This window comes from Benincasa hispida, chromosome 8, assembly GCF_027475165.1.
Source record: "Benincasa hispida cultivar pf3 chromosome 8, pf3_genome.v1.1, whole genome shotgun sequence".
NCBI classification, from domain to species: Eukaryota; Viridiplantae; Streptophyta; class Magnoliopsida; order Cucurbitales; family Cucurbitaceae; genus Benincasa; species Benincasa hispida.
The window spans coordinates 6,134,497-6,148,428 of record NC_143485.1 but is presented as its reverse complement, the minus strand read 5'-3'; the positions used below and the strand labels follow the sequence as shown (position 1 = coordinate 6,148,428).

The 13,932-nt window shown below is 31.4% G+C and overlaps 2 protein-coding genes across 3 annotated transcripts; one reads left to right on the top strand and one right to left on the bottom strand.

Annotated features, from left to right (window-relative positions):
* Window positions 1–4,693: 4,693 nt before the first annotated feature.
* On the top strand, window positions 4,694–9,736 carry ACD1 (Pheophorbide a oxygenase family protein with Rieske 2Fe-2S domain-containing protein). The gene is made up of 7 exons (XM_039038454.2): window positions 4,694–5,229; window positions 6,264–6,499; window positions 6,599–6,725; window positions 7,097–7,233; window positions 8,042–8,201; window positions 8,337–8,609; window positions 9,288–9,736. Exons 1-7 carry the CDS (start codon window positions 4,780–4,782, stop codon window positions 9,540–9,542), a joined length of 1,638 nt encoding a protein of 545 aa, XP_038894382.1. The 5' UTR covers window positions 4,694–4,779; the 3' UTR covers window positions 9,543–9,736.
* A 1,869-nt stretch (window positions 9,737–11,605) lies between these two features.
* On the bottom strand, window positions 11,606–12,717 carry LOC120082997 (cyclin-dependent kinases regulatory subunit 1). Of its 2 annotated transcripts, XM_039038455.2 has the most exons (4): window positions 12,537–12,717; window positions 12,363–12,458; window positions 12,215–12,275; window positions 11,606–11,998 (listed from the first exon to the last, which is right to left on the bottom strand). In XM_039038455.2, exons 2-4 carry the CDS (start codon window positions 12,413–12,415, stop codon window positions 11,846–11,848), a joined length of 267 nt encoding a protein of 88 aa, XP_038894383.1. In that variant the 5' UTR covers window positions 12,416–12,458; window positions 12,537–12,717; the 3' UTR covers window positions 11,606–11,845. The 2 variants fall into 2 exon arrangements, with proteins under 2 accessions (XP_038894383.1, XP_090172998.1); XM_090316872.1 differs by lacking the exon at window positions 12,537–12,717 and having other exon boundaries at window positions 12,363–12,526.
* Between the last annotated feature and the right edge of the window lie 1,215 nt (window positions 12,718–13,932).

Below are 13,932 nucleotides of genomic sequence, written 5' to 3'. Positions count from 1 at the left end.
TTCTTTTGTTGTTTGCTTGATCCTGGCTACATTGTTGGGACTCTTTTCTGGATTTCTCAAGATTTATCCTAACTTCTAATTGACAAGTTTGTATTTGAACCTGAAATTGAATCACTGCAACTAGTTAGTATTTAGGGTTCGTTGCTTTTCAATGGTCAACGAATAACATAGTTAAAACAAAGATGCCGACACAAAGTTTTGATCAATACGCCTTATACTTGTCATTAGGGTTTAAGGGGTACCTCAATTTGAAAGTTTGATCCAACCCACAAGGCCACAATAAGCTTAATTTGTCTTAGGTCCTCTGTATCCATATTCTAGTGTGGTTCGTTTGCTCATAGATTATCTGAGATGCATGTGCAACTGTACAATGATTGAATAAACTGTAGGGTCCTGTAATTTTAGTCGAAATTCAATGTTAGTTTGTGTTTCATTGTTGTCTTTCAGACTTTGCAGGATGGTAAGTTCTATGATGTCTCTTTGGAAACACTCAAAACAAAGCACTGCAAACTGAGTTAGGCACTTTCCATTTGGGATATGATATGGGTGTCAAGCACATAGCATTAGTATTGAACCCAGAGTCGATCGTTCAACACGTTAGAGAATTGTTTCCCACCTGTATTCAAACAATAACAGAGTCGAATCAATCCACAAGTTAATCAGAGTCAAGTGGCCATTTTGGAGTTTCGTATATGTTCAGTTATTCATAGTGAATCACTACTTTGGATGGTGAATCACTATGAGGAAGTTGTCTTCTTTGGTGAGGTCTTTCTGTTGCATTCTGTGTTAGAGGGTGATGGAAGATCTAGATCTTTTATTTTGTAATCGTTTCCATGCTCAATTTGTTTGAAATGACTTATTTGATTCGTCTGCATTTAGATTACTTGTCACAAATATTTTAGTCCTATGATCAAGGAGTACCTTCCCTTCATTTGTTGTTTGGGGAAAACGAAGTTCGTCTTTATGGAAATCGGGGGTGTGTGCATTCGCATTGTCGTTGGGTGTCGATGTGGAGTTTGTATTGTAATTATTCACTCCGTCTTATTTTACTTGATTGTAGTTCATTTCTTTAAGGTGCTCTCTTTCGTGGGCTTGTTTTGTTGTATGTCTTTGTAATCTCCCTGTATTTACAGTTCTCTTGGCAACAATCTATAAGGTTGTGTTCTTACTGTGGATGATGAGCTTAGTTTTCAACTCAATATTTAATCCAAGTTAAGTTGATTCATTTTCCTTTCCTTGTATAATTGTTTGTCATACTATTTTACTCAGGTCATTAACTTGGTCAATTCATCTTCAATCTCTTAGCCAGTGGTACAACACGGTTTTTCTCATTGGAAGGGATTCTTTGTGAGTTGCTCTTAAGCTAGATATAACTTACAAGTAGTGTATGATAGGGTTGAATGGTTTTGATGAATTTCAGTTGTAAATTTTCATCTATATGTGATGGATATTTTTACATTCAAATGCTAATGATAATAAACTTTTCTTGTTAAAAAGGGTAGAATATTATTTACTCATTTAAGTACTGTTTTGATTTTTTTTTGTTTATATATATATTTTTTTAAGAAATGTTCAACACCGATATTTTATCAATATTTCTATCAACATTCTTATAAAATTGAGACTTAATGTTGATATGGATATTTAAAAGGGTAATTACAGTGGATCACACTTTTTGAGTTATAATTAAGTGTATAACAATATTTTAAAAAAATTGCAGTATAATTGAGTGTATAACAATATTTTTAAAAAATTGCATATACAGATCTATTGCTAATAGACTATTAATTGATATATTTATTGATGGTAACTCATTGCCCTACCCGTTGAGGTAGATGATTTGGATGTGGATACGACGGATTTCTATGGTTGCTAAGTCGTCCAATGCGTTGATCTTTTATAAAAATCCAAACATCTCCAAAAGATATTTCTCCTTTATTTTTCTAATGGGAAACCCAAATTTCTTGGTGTTTGTCTCCATTTTTAAAAATAATTAAGAGTGATCATTTTTTAAAATATATTAATTGAATGTTAATTTTCATATTACCTTTCGTACACCATTAATGAGAATATAAAGTAACAAGGACGGGCACATGAGAAAGTAAAGAAAAATACTAATATATGAGATTACTATTGTATTGGATTAGTTAAACGCGAGCAAAAAGGTCCTAACACGTGAGAATATTATTATACTAGATTAGGAGATAAGGAGTCTTAGTTGGACACCGTTGTAAAGATGATTTTAATTTCACAACCACTAAAAACCAAGAGAAGCAATGTGAATAATTAAGGGTCTGATTTTTTATTTTTTTATTTTTTAAATTAATTTTCTAATCTCATATAAACACTTTTGGTAAACTACTTAAAATAAAAATACTTTTGTGTTTGCTTAATTTTTGTAAAAAATATTTTTCTATATAATTTTGTCTTCTGATATATTAAAGGTGATTCTATTAATGTCAAATTACTATAAAGAACGACTATTAAAAACTATGAACTGTTGATTTAAAAACACTTTTATTGATCTCTCTCTTTTTAATATATAAATATAATACTTGGTCGCTAGAACTGGCCATTAGAGATGGTCATTGCTAGAGTTGATTGTCGAAGAGGGTTGTTGGTGTTGGCTATCGAGGTTGATTTTGTCGGAGGTGGTTGCAAGAGCTAGTTGTCATTGGAGTTGGTGGTGGTGGCTACCAAAGTTGACTGCTAGTGGTGATCGTCAGAGTTGGTCATTGGTGGTGGTTATCAGAGATGGTTGTAGGTAGTTTCGATGGAGTAGATTGCCATTAGTGATCACGAAAGTTGCTAACACTGGTCTTTGGAGGTTGCCGGTGGCAGTGAGGGTGGTGGTAGCGATAACAACCACGATGGAAGTGAGGTAGAGGACTAATGAGAACATTTTGGTAATTATATATATCATACCAACTAGAGAGATTAACCATTAAACACTAAAAGAAATCATTTTTCCTAAAACCAATTTATTCCAATCTCGTTTAGTAACTATTTAGTTATTTTTTTTTAATAATTATTATTAGTTTTTGAAAAGTAAGCCTACAAACATCCCTTTCACATCTAAATTTCTTGCTTTCTTATCTACTTTTTACCCATGTTTTTAAAAAACTAAGTCAATTTTTAAAAACTAAAAAGTAGTTTTTAAATATTTGTTTTTACTTTTAAAATTTGGATAAGAATTCATCTCTTGTAATTAAGAAATATGCAAATCATTGTAAGAAAATGTGAGGAAATAAACTTAATTTTCAAAAACCAAAAACAAAAAACAAAGGGCCCGTTTGATAATGTTCTAATTTTCTATTTCATATTTCTTGTGTCCTATTATTTAAGAACTAGAAAAATAGGTAACTATTTGTGTTTCTTATTTCTTAAAAGAAAGAAACAAACAAAAACTTGTTTGATAATCATTTATTGTTTATCGTTTCTTGTATTTCGTCCCTTACATTTTCTCCTATTTTATAGCCTAAATATAATTTAATGATGTAAAATAAAAAAATATATAACATACATTAAAATATAAAAAATAATTATAAAACATAATTTACATGATCAAATACACATACTTCCTTCTCGATGCAAAATTAATAACGATAATATAATTATTTTTATCATTTATATGTTGCTAAATTTGATTTTTAATATTATTTCTCATTAAAGTCATTTGTCTTAGATGACGTTGACTCAATTGACAACTAAATTATATTATCATGTAAAAGTTGTGTTTATAAAATATTAAAGTGAACTAATTGAATATAAATAAAGTTTAAAAATTGTAAAATTTTAACTGGTTCTAAATGTACTAAAAACAAAAAATTTAAATCAAAGTAATATATAAGCATGTTTATTGCAAAATTTTAAATTTTAAATAAAAAAATATTTAGATATACCTATTGAAGACGGTAATTGATTAAATGATAAAATCGTTGAAAATATTTTTAAGTATAACAAAATGTCAGTGTGGTAGATATCTATCGTAAACTATCATTAATAGATAGTGAAATTTTGCTACGTGTGTAAATAAGTTAGAAAGTAGTGTAAAATTAAGAAAGAAATATAAAAAACTTAAAAAAATGAAATAAATAGAAGTGATTCATCTTAGAATCAAACTGGAGATTTTGACACTCAAAGAAAGTTAAGACACGCTTGTCTACCAACCGATCAAGTTTGATTTTTAATTTTTGTAAAAAAATATAAATAAAATAAAAATAGCACAAATTTGATTTTATTTTTGGAAACATTTCTCTGATTTTAGAAACAAGAAATAGAAACATTAACAAACATGTCAACTTCTTCTTAAATGAAAAAAAAAACAAAAAACGAAAACGTTACAAAAATGGAGTCCAAATGAAAAACGATTTTGAGTGGTTGCTTCACTCAAATATTCAACATACGGTTGGTATAACAAAAGGAGAAAAAAAAAAAAAAAAATGAAAATCCAATTTCCTATCCCGCCATCACCGTACGCCGATCTTTCTCCATCGATTTTCCTGTTGAATTTTCACGTTTCTCAAATTCTGTGGACATGATTCATCCATGGCCGAAACCCTGTCTGAACCCTTCGAATCCGAGCCCTCCCTCCAATTCCTGCGGGCCAGACGCCATTAGTTTCATCAGAAAGCAACTCTTCACTTTCCTTCTACAACAGAGTCCTAGAAATTTCATCTTCAAACGTGTACGCAACATCTTCTAATTTGATCTACACTTGTCCGTTTTAAATTTCATTCTCTGTGTTTGTTTTTGAATGAGCTCGATTGCTTCTCTTTAATGGCTCTTTCGATTTCCACATCTGTTTTTTCTGCTACTCTCATTACATCCTCCTTAAATGATGTAAAATCTCTCAGAATAGTTCCTTCTTTAATTGCGGCGGATCGGAACCCTAATTTTCCGTTGAGGAAATTGCATGGTAGGGCATCGGGTATTAGGCCTGTTCGTGTGGCTGCGCCTCCAACGGTGCCATCGACGGCAGAATCCGAGACATCTGAGGCGGTGAATTCGGATGAAGTGGAAGTGGATGAATCGGGCAATGAGAGCTCGTCTTCGCCGTTTTCTTGGAGGGATAATTGGTACCCTGTTTCTCTGATTGAAGATTTGGACCCTGCTTTGCCAACCCCGTTTCAGCTTCTGGGAAGAGATATTGTTCTTTGGTTTGATAAATCAAGAGGCGAGTGGGTTGCTTTTGATGATAGATGTCCTCATCGTCTTGCTCCTTTGTCTGTAAGCTTTCTGACTTTCATTTAGCACAGTGAAGCTTTTTTTTTTTTTTTTTTTAATAGGTAAATTTAAAGAAGGTTATGCTAAAAGTTTTTGTTGGGTTTGTCCTTGAATTTAGTTTTTGCAAAAGGGAAGAAGTTAAACAAGTTAGGGGTTGATAATGTGAGTGCATTCTGGCCATCTAGCTCCCATTAAGGTTAAAAAATTGTGTTACATTGGAATCCTCTAGTCCCTCTGGTGAATTTGGGCGGAGCTTTGGGTTTGTGGTAGTGAAAAGAACTGGCCAGTTGATTGTGCTCTTGCAATTCCTTTTTGCCCTACATCTAAAACTTGTCAATTCCAATTTATGGAATTAGCTGAAAAAAATGCAAATCTAGTCACCAAAAAAATTCTAATTTATATAGACTTGTTTTTTTAATTTCAACCATTGTAGTGGTAGAGATGGAATTATTGACCTTTGATATGGTCATTTATGCTAGCTTGGATTAGATATAATTTGTTAGTTGCAACTTGAAAAATACCTTGAACAATTGAACCGATTCTAAATCCTTAACGACTCACCTTAAAATTCCAAACTATAATCGCCTCTAAATTATAGTATTGTTACTTGTGCCAATTATTACATCAAACTTATGAAATTGTTGCAATCAAACCCAACTAATCACAAAGTTTGTTTTTATTTATTTTTACTTTTAGAGAAACGACGAGAAAACCAAGCTAAGAGAGATGAATCCCTCTAAAAAAAAGAGACTCCAACTTTACAAAATAGAACCAATAGAATAGTTACAAAAGGTCTTTGTAACCAAAACCCAAAAAGAAACATGATATCTAACGAGAGACTAAACCTCAAAAGAGTCTGTCTCTAACCACCTAAAACCAGTCCAAAGTTATAAGGATGGAAAAGATTGAGAGTGTGGTTGCAAGTGCAATAAATCATATGGTTCAAAACTGCTTCTTGCAATTTTTTTCACAAATAAAAGGAGACGAGTAGTATGATGAAATCTTTCTCACGTCAATTTGATGATGTGATTTTTTAGGAAGGGCGGATAGATGAAGGTGGCAATTTGCAGTGCTCATACCATGGATGGTCCTTTGATGGGTGTGGATCATGTGTTAAAATCCCCCAGGCATCATCAGAAGGCCCAGAATCTAGGGCTCATCAGTCACCTAGAGCATGTGCTACAAGGTTCCCTACTCTGGTGTCACAAGGCCTCCTCTTTGTTTGGCCTGATGAGAATGGTTGGGAAAGAGCCAATGCCACCACACCTCCAAGGTAGTTGATTCAGAATTAATCATTAAATAGCTTCACCTTTCCATGTATTATTTAACCGCAATATGCGATCATTCCTTCATTATCACTGCAATTGTCTAGGCTCCCTGATGACTTTGATAAGCCCGAGTTCTCGTCAGTTACGATTCAGCGGGATCTATTTTATGGTTACGATACACTAATGGAGAATGTCTCAGATCCTTCCCACATAGATTTTGCTCATCACAAGGTAAGGGAGGGCCAATGTGAGAGAACCTATATCAATTAAACTTGAAATTTGCATCAGTGGTTTAGTTATTGATTGAATCATTATGCTTGTTAGTGTTTTTCTGTTCTTTCTGGTTCTGATGGATGCTTAGTGAAATGAATGCGTCCCATATAAAGAACCAAAAAACTTCATGGTACCTGGTCAGTGCTGTTATATATTTACCATGTTTTAAAAGAGATGATTAATTATGTTTAAAAAAAGAAAAGAACATTTGATTGGAAAAATTCTGACGGTAGTACTTTGGGTATACTAGTAAATTTGGTCTAGAAAACCACATTTATCTTTTGTTGAAGATTTCAATGTCCTCCTTCTGAAAAGGAACATCTTCACAGGTTACAGGGAGGCGGGATCGAGCAAAACCTTTACCTTTCAAGTTGGATTCTAATGGTCCTTGGGGATTTTCTGGAGCAAATAAGGGTAACCCAAGGATCAGTGCCAAGTTTGTTGCTCCTTGTTACTATATCAACAAGTAAGGATTTCACTCATTTTCGCCGTGTATTCACTTTTGAATAATGCATAGCTTAAGATTGTTGGAACCATCCCTTGCAGATTTTCTGATATTATACATCAATAGTTATGCTGCTTATGCAATTGTGATGATTAGCTACCTTCATGCATTATGCAAATCATTAGTGGGTACCGTAGTACAATGGCTGATAGAGTGATAGTTTATTGACATTTGACAGTGAGCTATCTCTTTCAATTCTAAACCAAATTTGCCTGCCTTCTCATCTATCCCCGTCTTCCTTTTAAACATATTTTACTACAACAACTTGACTAATTCACTTGCTTTTCCCAACCATATGCATAAAAAACTTCTTTTTAATTATTATTCTACCACCAATCAACGAATCCTAACGTATGACCGAGTGCACCGCATAAGCTTCTTTAGTAAGTAGAGTTAGTTTCAACTTCAAGTATTTTGGGCAGGGACTGGCAGTAGATCATTTTGTGGTACAAATATAAGGCTGATAGTTAACTGTTAGGGCGTAAGGAAGAGAGTAATGAATAGTTAGAATTAACTAGAGGATCTTTAGTCTGTGAAAATATCAACCATCTCAAAAGTATAGACTTCTTGGAGCTCCTCAAAAAAAAAAAAAAAAAAAAAAAAAAACAATTACAATATAAGTCATCTAACACAATATTAGCACCACCCTACTGAATTTTTTGGCAACTGTTTCTCTATTCTATTTCCTTTTGTTTAAGTTTAAACATTGTGAATCCCTTTTACACAAATTCTTGTAGGCTTCAACTCTTAATGTAAACTTTTTCTTCAGAGTGGAGATTGACACAAAGCTTCCTTTAATTGGCGATCAAAAATGGGTAATATGGATTTGCTCCTTCAATGTGCCAATGGGTCCAGGAAAAACTCGTTCTATTGTATGTAGTGCTCGAAATTTCTTCCAGTTTTCAATGCCTGGTCCTGCTTGGTGGCAGGTAAGCAGTCTGTGTTAATCAAATATTTTCCTTATTTTTATGATATACTATCATCTCTACTGTTATTGATCATGCAATCTGTAATAATATGTGATATTGCTGTGTACGACGTCCTAAGTTTGCCTTTTCTATTAGGTGGTTCCTCGGTGGCATGAGCATTGGACATCAAATAAGGTATATGATGGAGACATGATTGTTCTTCAGGGTCAGGAGAAGATATTTTTGTCGATGGAAGGTTCAACAGATGTAAATAAAGAATACACTAAAATAACATTTACACCAACACAAGCGGATCGTTTGGTGCTAGCATTCCGAAGTTGGCTGAGGCGGCATGGAAAGGGCCAACCTGAATGGTTTGGGGCTAGCAGCAACCAGCCTCTGCCATCAACAGTTCTATCTAAACGTCAGGTACAGAAAATTACCAGCATCTTGATTGTTGCTATAAAACTATATACTAAGAACCACTGACACTTTAATTTGGCTAGAATGTCCATGTTCAACACATGGAGGACATTTAGACACTTCGAAAGTTGTTGGACATGAATTGGACATTTCTTAGTGTAACAGATGTGTTTGACACTAGTTGCAAAGTCAAAATAGGACCAACATTTGTTAGACATACATCAAATACTTGTTACATGTGCTAAATAGATACACATATGACAAAATAATAAAATTTGATAGCGAAATACATCAAGCTAATTTTTTATGAATATAAATGCATAAATTCATACACTTTGAATTTTCTTGTTTAAAAATGATTTATATTTTAAAAATGTGTGTATACACTTGTCCTTGTCGTGTTTATGTCATAAATTTTTATAAAATGACCTGTCGCTAAGTCCGTGTTGTGTCATATTTGTATCCGTGCTTCTTAAACTATATGCAGGAATCTTCCGTTCTTTCCTGTTTAAATAGGTTCAAAATAGGTAAAACTACTTATGCTAGGGCCTTCAATCCAAGTGATTCAACTTACAAATAGACCAGTGATGTGGTTTAGTTGATTTAGTGGCATGAAAATAAGTATTGGTTGATGAGATTATACTTTGGGTTGTTTTTTCTCGTATAATATTCTCTCCACTACAGATGCTGGACAGATTTGAGCAACACACACTCCATTGTTCATCATGCAAAGGAGCTTATAACACATTTCAGACACTGCAAAAGCTGCTAATTGGTGCAACTGTAATTTTTGCAGCCACCGCCGGCATCCCTTCTGCTTTGCAGATACGTGTTCTTCTCGCTGCTTTTGCACTCGCAAGTGCCGGTTTGGCTTACGCTCTGTTTGAACTTCAAAAGAATTTTGTGTTCATTGATTATGTTCATGCTGAGATTGATTAGCAGATATCATTTGCGAGCGAGAGTGGAAAAAAAATGTTGTGTAGAGATGTAACATTCTTACCAAGTAATGTATAGTTTTACCAAGGGTTCATAGTTGAATAGTTCATAACAAAAATTAGAGATGAATCTATCTTTTTGTAGTCTATGGGATTTCTGTGATAGTTATGTTAATCCTATTTTTATTACCTCTATAATTTTTGAAATTGTTTCAATTTAGTCTTGTTTATTTTACAACTAATGTTGTTATTTTATGTCGGTGTAACAAAATTTTAATTTTCATTATATCACTGATAATCCTTTGATGTAGGTTTAAAATCGGACTTCAATTAAATCCTTTGATGTATGTTTAAAATCGGATGACACCTGGGTTAATTGTTTTGTGTCACTAATCGAGTACTCCATCTACTCAAGTTATTATTTTTTTTTGCCAAAAGGAGCACATAGCTCAATGGCGATAGGGGTTTGTAGTTTGAATCCTTCTCATTTAAAAAAGAATTTAAAATATTAGTATTTAAAAAAAAAGAAAACTAAAATATTAATTTATTTCCAATAGTTTTAGTTTTGATGTATTATGTACATTTTTTTTAGTACAATATTTGACCTCTAAGGATGGAAGTCTTGCTAATACTATTGAGCTAAGTTCATTTTGACGATGTATCATGTAACTTCTCATTTGGTTCAATATGGTTTTTATATGGTCCATTTATCACTTAGTTACTTTTAGCTCATTTTCCTACTATGGATATGTATGTAGAAGTTAAAAAAATGATCATTTAGTCTCTACTTACCTAATTTAAGTATCTGTCAAAGAGATGTTAGGACAACAGAATTATCATAGAATTGCAATTTTTGTACCAATGAGGCATAACTTTTGGGTGCAAGCATACGTTGAATTTTGTGTGTTGGTAGGTAAGCACATCGAATTAGATGCATTCAATCATGTATGGGATGTTGACAATAGAAATGGTTCTTTGAATTTTCGCTTTAAAATAAACATATCAAAATGTATGAATCAAGAACTGATTCATGTCAAAATTAAACTAAAACTAAATGTATAAAAATTAAAGAATAAGTGTCAAATTATAACTCAATAACAATAATAAAAAAGCTTATTCTTTCGAGTCCTTCAGCCAAAAAGCATTACAATAACATTGTTGCAAATGTTCACAACATTATTCTCGCGGGCTGAACCTAACAATAATCCTTTTAAAAATAATTCCAACAAAATTAAAAAGATATTTCATTAATTTCCTGTTAAAAATATTTTTAAATATAACAAAATGTAATTAATATTTTTAAGTTTAACTAAATGTCATTAATATTTTTAAATACAACAAAATGAATGATAAACGGCTATAAAAGTCTATAGTAGTCTATCATTCGGCCATAGAAGTATAGTCTGACATGGTGAAATTTTACTAAAATTATAAATAAGTTAATTTATTTTCCTTTATTTGAAAAATAACCCTTAAAACAAAGGAATAAAAACGCTTTAGCATTCAGCATTTTCAATTAAAAAAACTTGATTACAATAGTTTCCTAGATATATAATTTGGCATTTAAAATATATACTTATTCCAAGAGGTCCCAATTGTAATGAAAAAAAACCCAGGACTATAATCCGTTTCCATAAAGAAAACCCATGACTATAACACTATGAACATTATATAGAATTTATAAAAACATTTAAATTACTAAACAAATATTTATAGACTTCTAAAATAAAAAATGCTGATTATGTAATACTTGTAAGTTAAATTATAAATTTGGTTCTTATGATTCGAAAAAAAAAAAAAATTTTAATTCTTACGGTTGGATAAAAACTCATAAATAAACTCTATAGTTTATGATTTGAAATTAACCGAGGCTTATAATAGTGATATTTCATTAATATTAAAAAAAAAAATTCTATTCCTACCCTACAAGTAATTACTTAAGAAGAATCATATCACAATAACAATAAAAATAAACCCAACACAAAAAAACACTTTGAGAAAGAACACATAAAAAAGAAAATCAGAAGTAATTTCCAGAAGAGATGCCAGCCAAGAAGAAGAACAGGAGAAGATAAGAACCATATTTATACCAAAGCAATTTAAAACCACAAATTCATCAACGATGGTGGGGGCTTATGACTATGACAGATCTAACTGGGCCACAGAGCTTCTCCAAATTGGAGAAGGAAACTGCACTACACAACAAACCACAAACACCTGATTTTTTTGTTTTTTTGTTTTTTTTGTTTTGATTTGTAGTGAGATATTTCTCATTAGTATATCTAAAAGAAAAGGATAATAAACCAATTACTTGGCCAGAATCTGCTGCTGTGCTTGATTCTCTTGCTGCTGTTGATAATTGAGTGGCCTTCTGAACAACATTATATGCGGCTCTGGGCGATGAATTGCGTAATGAACCCATCCACGGCTTTGCTGAACACCAATTGCTCGCCATTCATTCTGTCAATCATCATCAAATTCACTCAAATCCAATGTATTCAGATTCAATCACACAATCCATCAACGATTCCGAGGCTTGCAGTATAAATCGATTTGAGAAATCGCTAGGGTTAACTTTCAATTCCATTTCGTTTTCAATTAGCGGAACAAGATTTCACACAAGAAATTTTGATAAATCCATTTCAATTTCCACACAACCGAAATTTCGATACTTACTTCAGAAAGAAGACGATTCTTGGGGAGAAGTTTCGCCACTTCAGGAGGAAGTACCACATGCCTACAACAGACATCAACAAAAGCCATGAGAATCGATAAAAAAAACACCCTGAGTCGAAAAGAAGATGAAGAAGAAGAAATTACAAACCTGTACTCATAGATATCATCAAAGTATTTCTCAGAGTATTGGATCTGACCCATCGCAACGAATTAAAGACAGAAAAATGGCTAAGGCTTATTCGATCTGAAGAAAGATTGAACAAAATTAGAGAAAGAGATTCAAAATTGAAAGAAAAATCTTGAGAGAAGAAGAATCGCAGACCTTGGAGGAGCGGTGATGAAGAAGAAGATAAAATGTGAGAAGAAATTAATATAGTGCTTTGAATTTGGGAAAGAGAGCAAATATGGAAAATTGAGGGGGATAAAATGAAATTTCTAAATTTTGTCGAAAGGGTTTTTTCTTTTTTCTTCTCTTTTTTTCCTTTTCTAATATTTTAATAATTATTTAATTTACGGAGCTGCCCCGTTTTGAAATTCAAAATTCAAACAAGATTCCCGCCTTGGGATTTAGAAGTAATCCGTTGGTACACTCTAAACGGTTAGAGGTTTAATAACAAAATTGGTTATTATTTTGAATTGTTTCTTCAAAATTTCTACACTTTTTTAGATCTGTTTGATGGACAACTCAGATTCTATTTTCAAAAATTTGAAAAGAAAAAAGATTTTTGGTCTAGTTTCTATTTACTCGATAAGTTTTAAAATATTATACATTTAGTCCTTAAGATTTAGATTTGGTTTCAATTTAGTCTCTAGGTTTCAAAATATTACAATTTTACTCTGGACGTTTGAGTTTTGTTTTACTTCTATTTGGTTTTTATATTTCAAGATTTATACTTTTAATCTCGATTATTCACTAAATGCTCATTTGTCGTCTTTAGTGTTAATTTATGTTAATGAATTAAACATCATTAAAAGAATTATAATTATTTAAGTTTAACTATTTTTATCACTTTTAAAATTAAATTTAAAAATTTACTCATAATTATTTTTAATTAATTAATAGAAATTGACATCAATGATGGAAAGTGAGTTTTATTAAAAAACGAGGTTAAAAACGTAAAATCTTAAAGCTTAGGGACCAAATTGAAACAAAACTCGAATCTTAAGGGTAAAAATATAACATTTTGAAACTTAGGAATTAAATTGAAACAAAAACTCAAATTTTAAGCATCAAATATATAACATTTGAAAACTTAGGAGCCAAATAGAAACTAGATCCAAAATCTAGGAACAAAAAAGTATTAAAAGCCACAAATTTATATTTCAATGTATCCAAATTTTGAATTTGAAATTTTAAAATGTAAAAATATACTAAAAAAGATAAAAATATATGGATAAATATAATATTTCATTTTATAAACTCAAATACTTTTGTTAAATTAAAATATGTAATATTTGATATATTATATACTATACGATATTACAAACTGATATATATTTATACAATTTTTTTAGACATATAACAACTACATAAATTAATTAATAATAATTTATATTCAACCTAATATTTAGTGAGTAATTATAATTAATTTTATAGCTTATAAATATATTATCAAACACTTTTTAAATTATTTTAAAAATTAGAACTTAAATTCTGAATTTGTTAACAAAGTTATATATGAAAACATAAAATACAACATTGTTATAAATAAATTCAT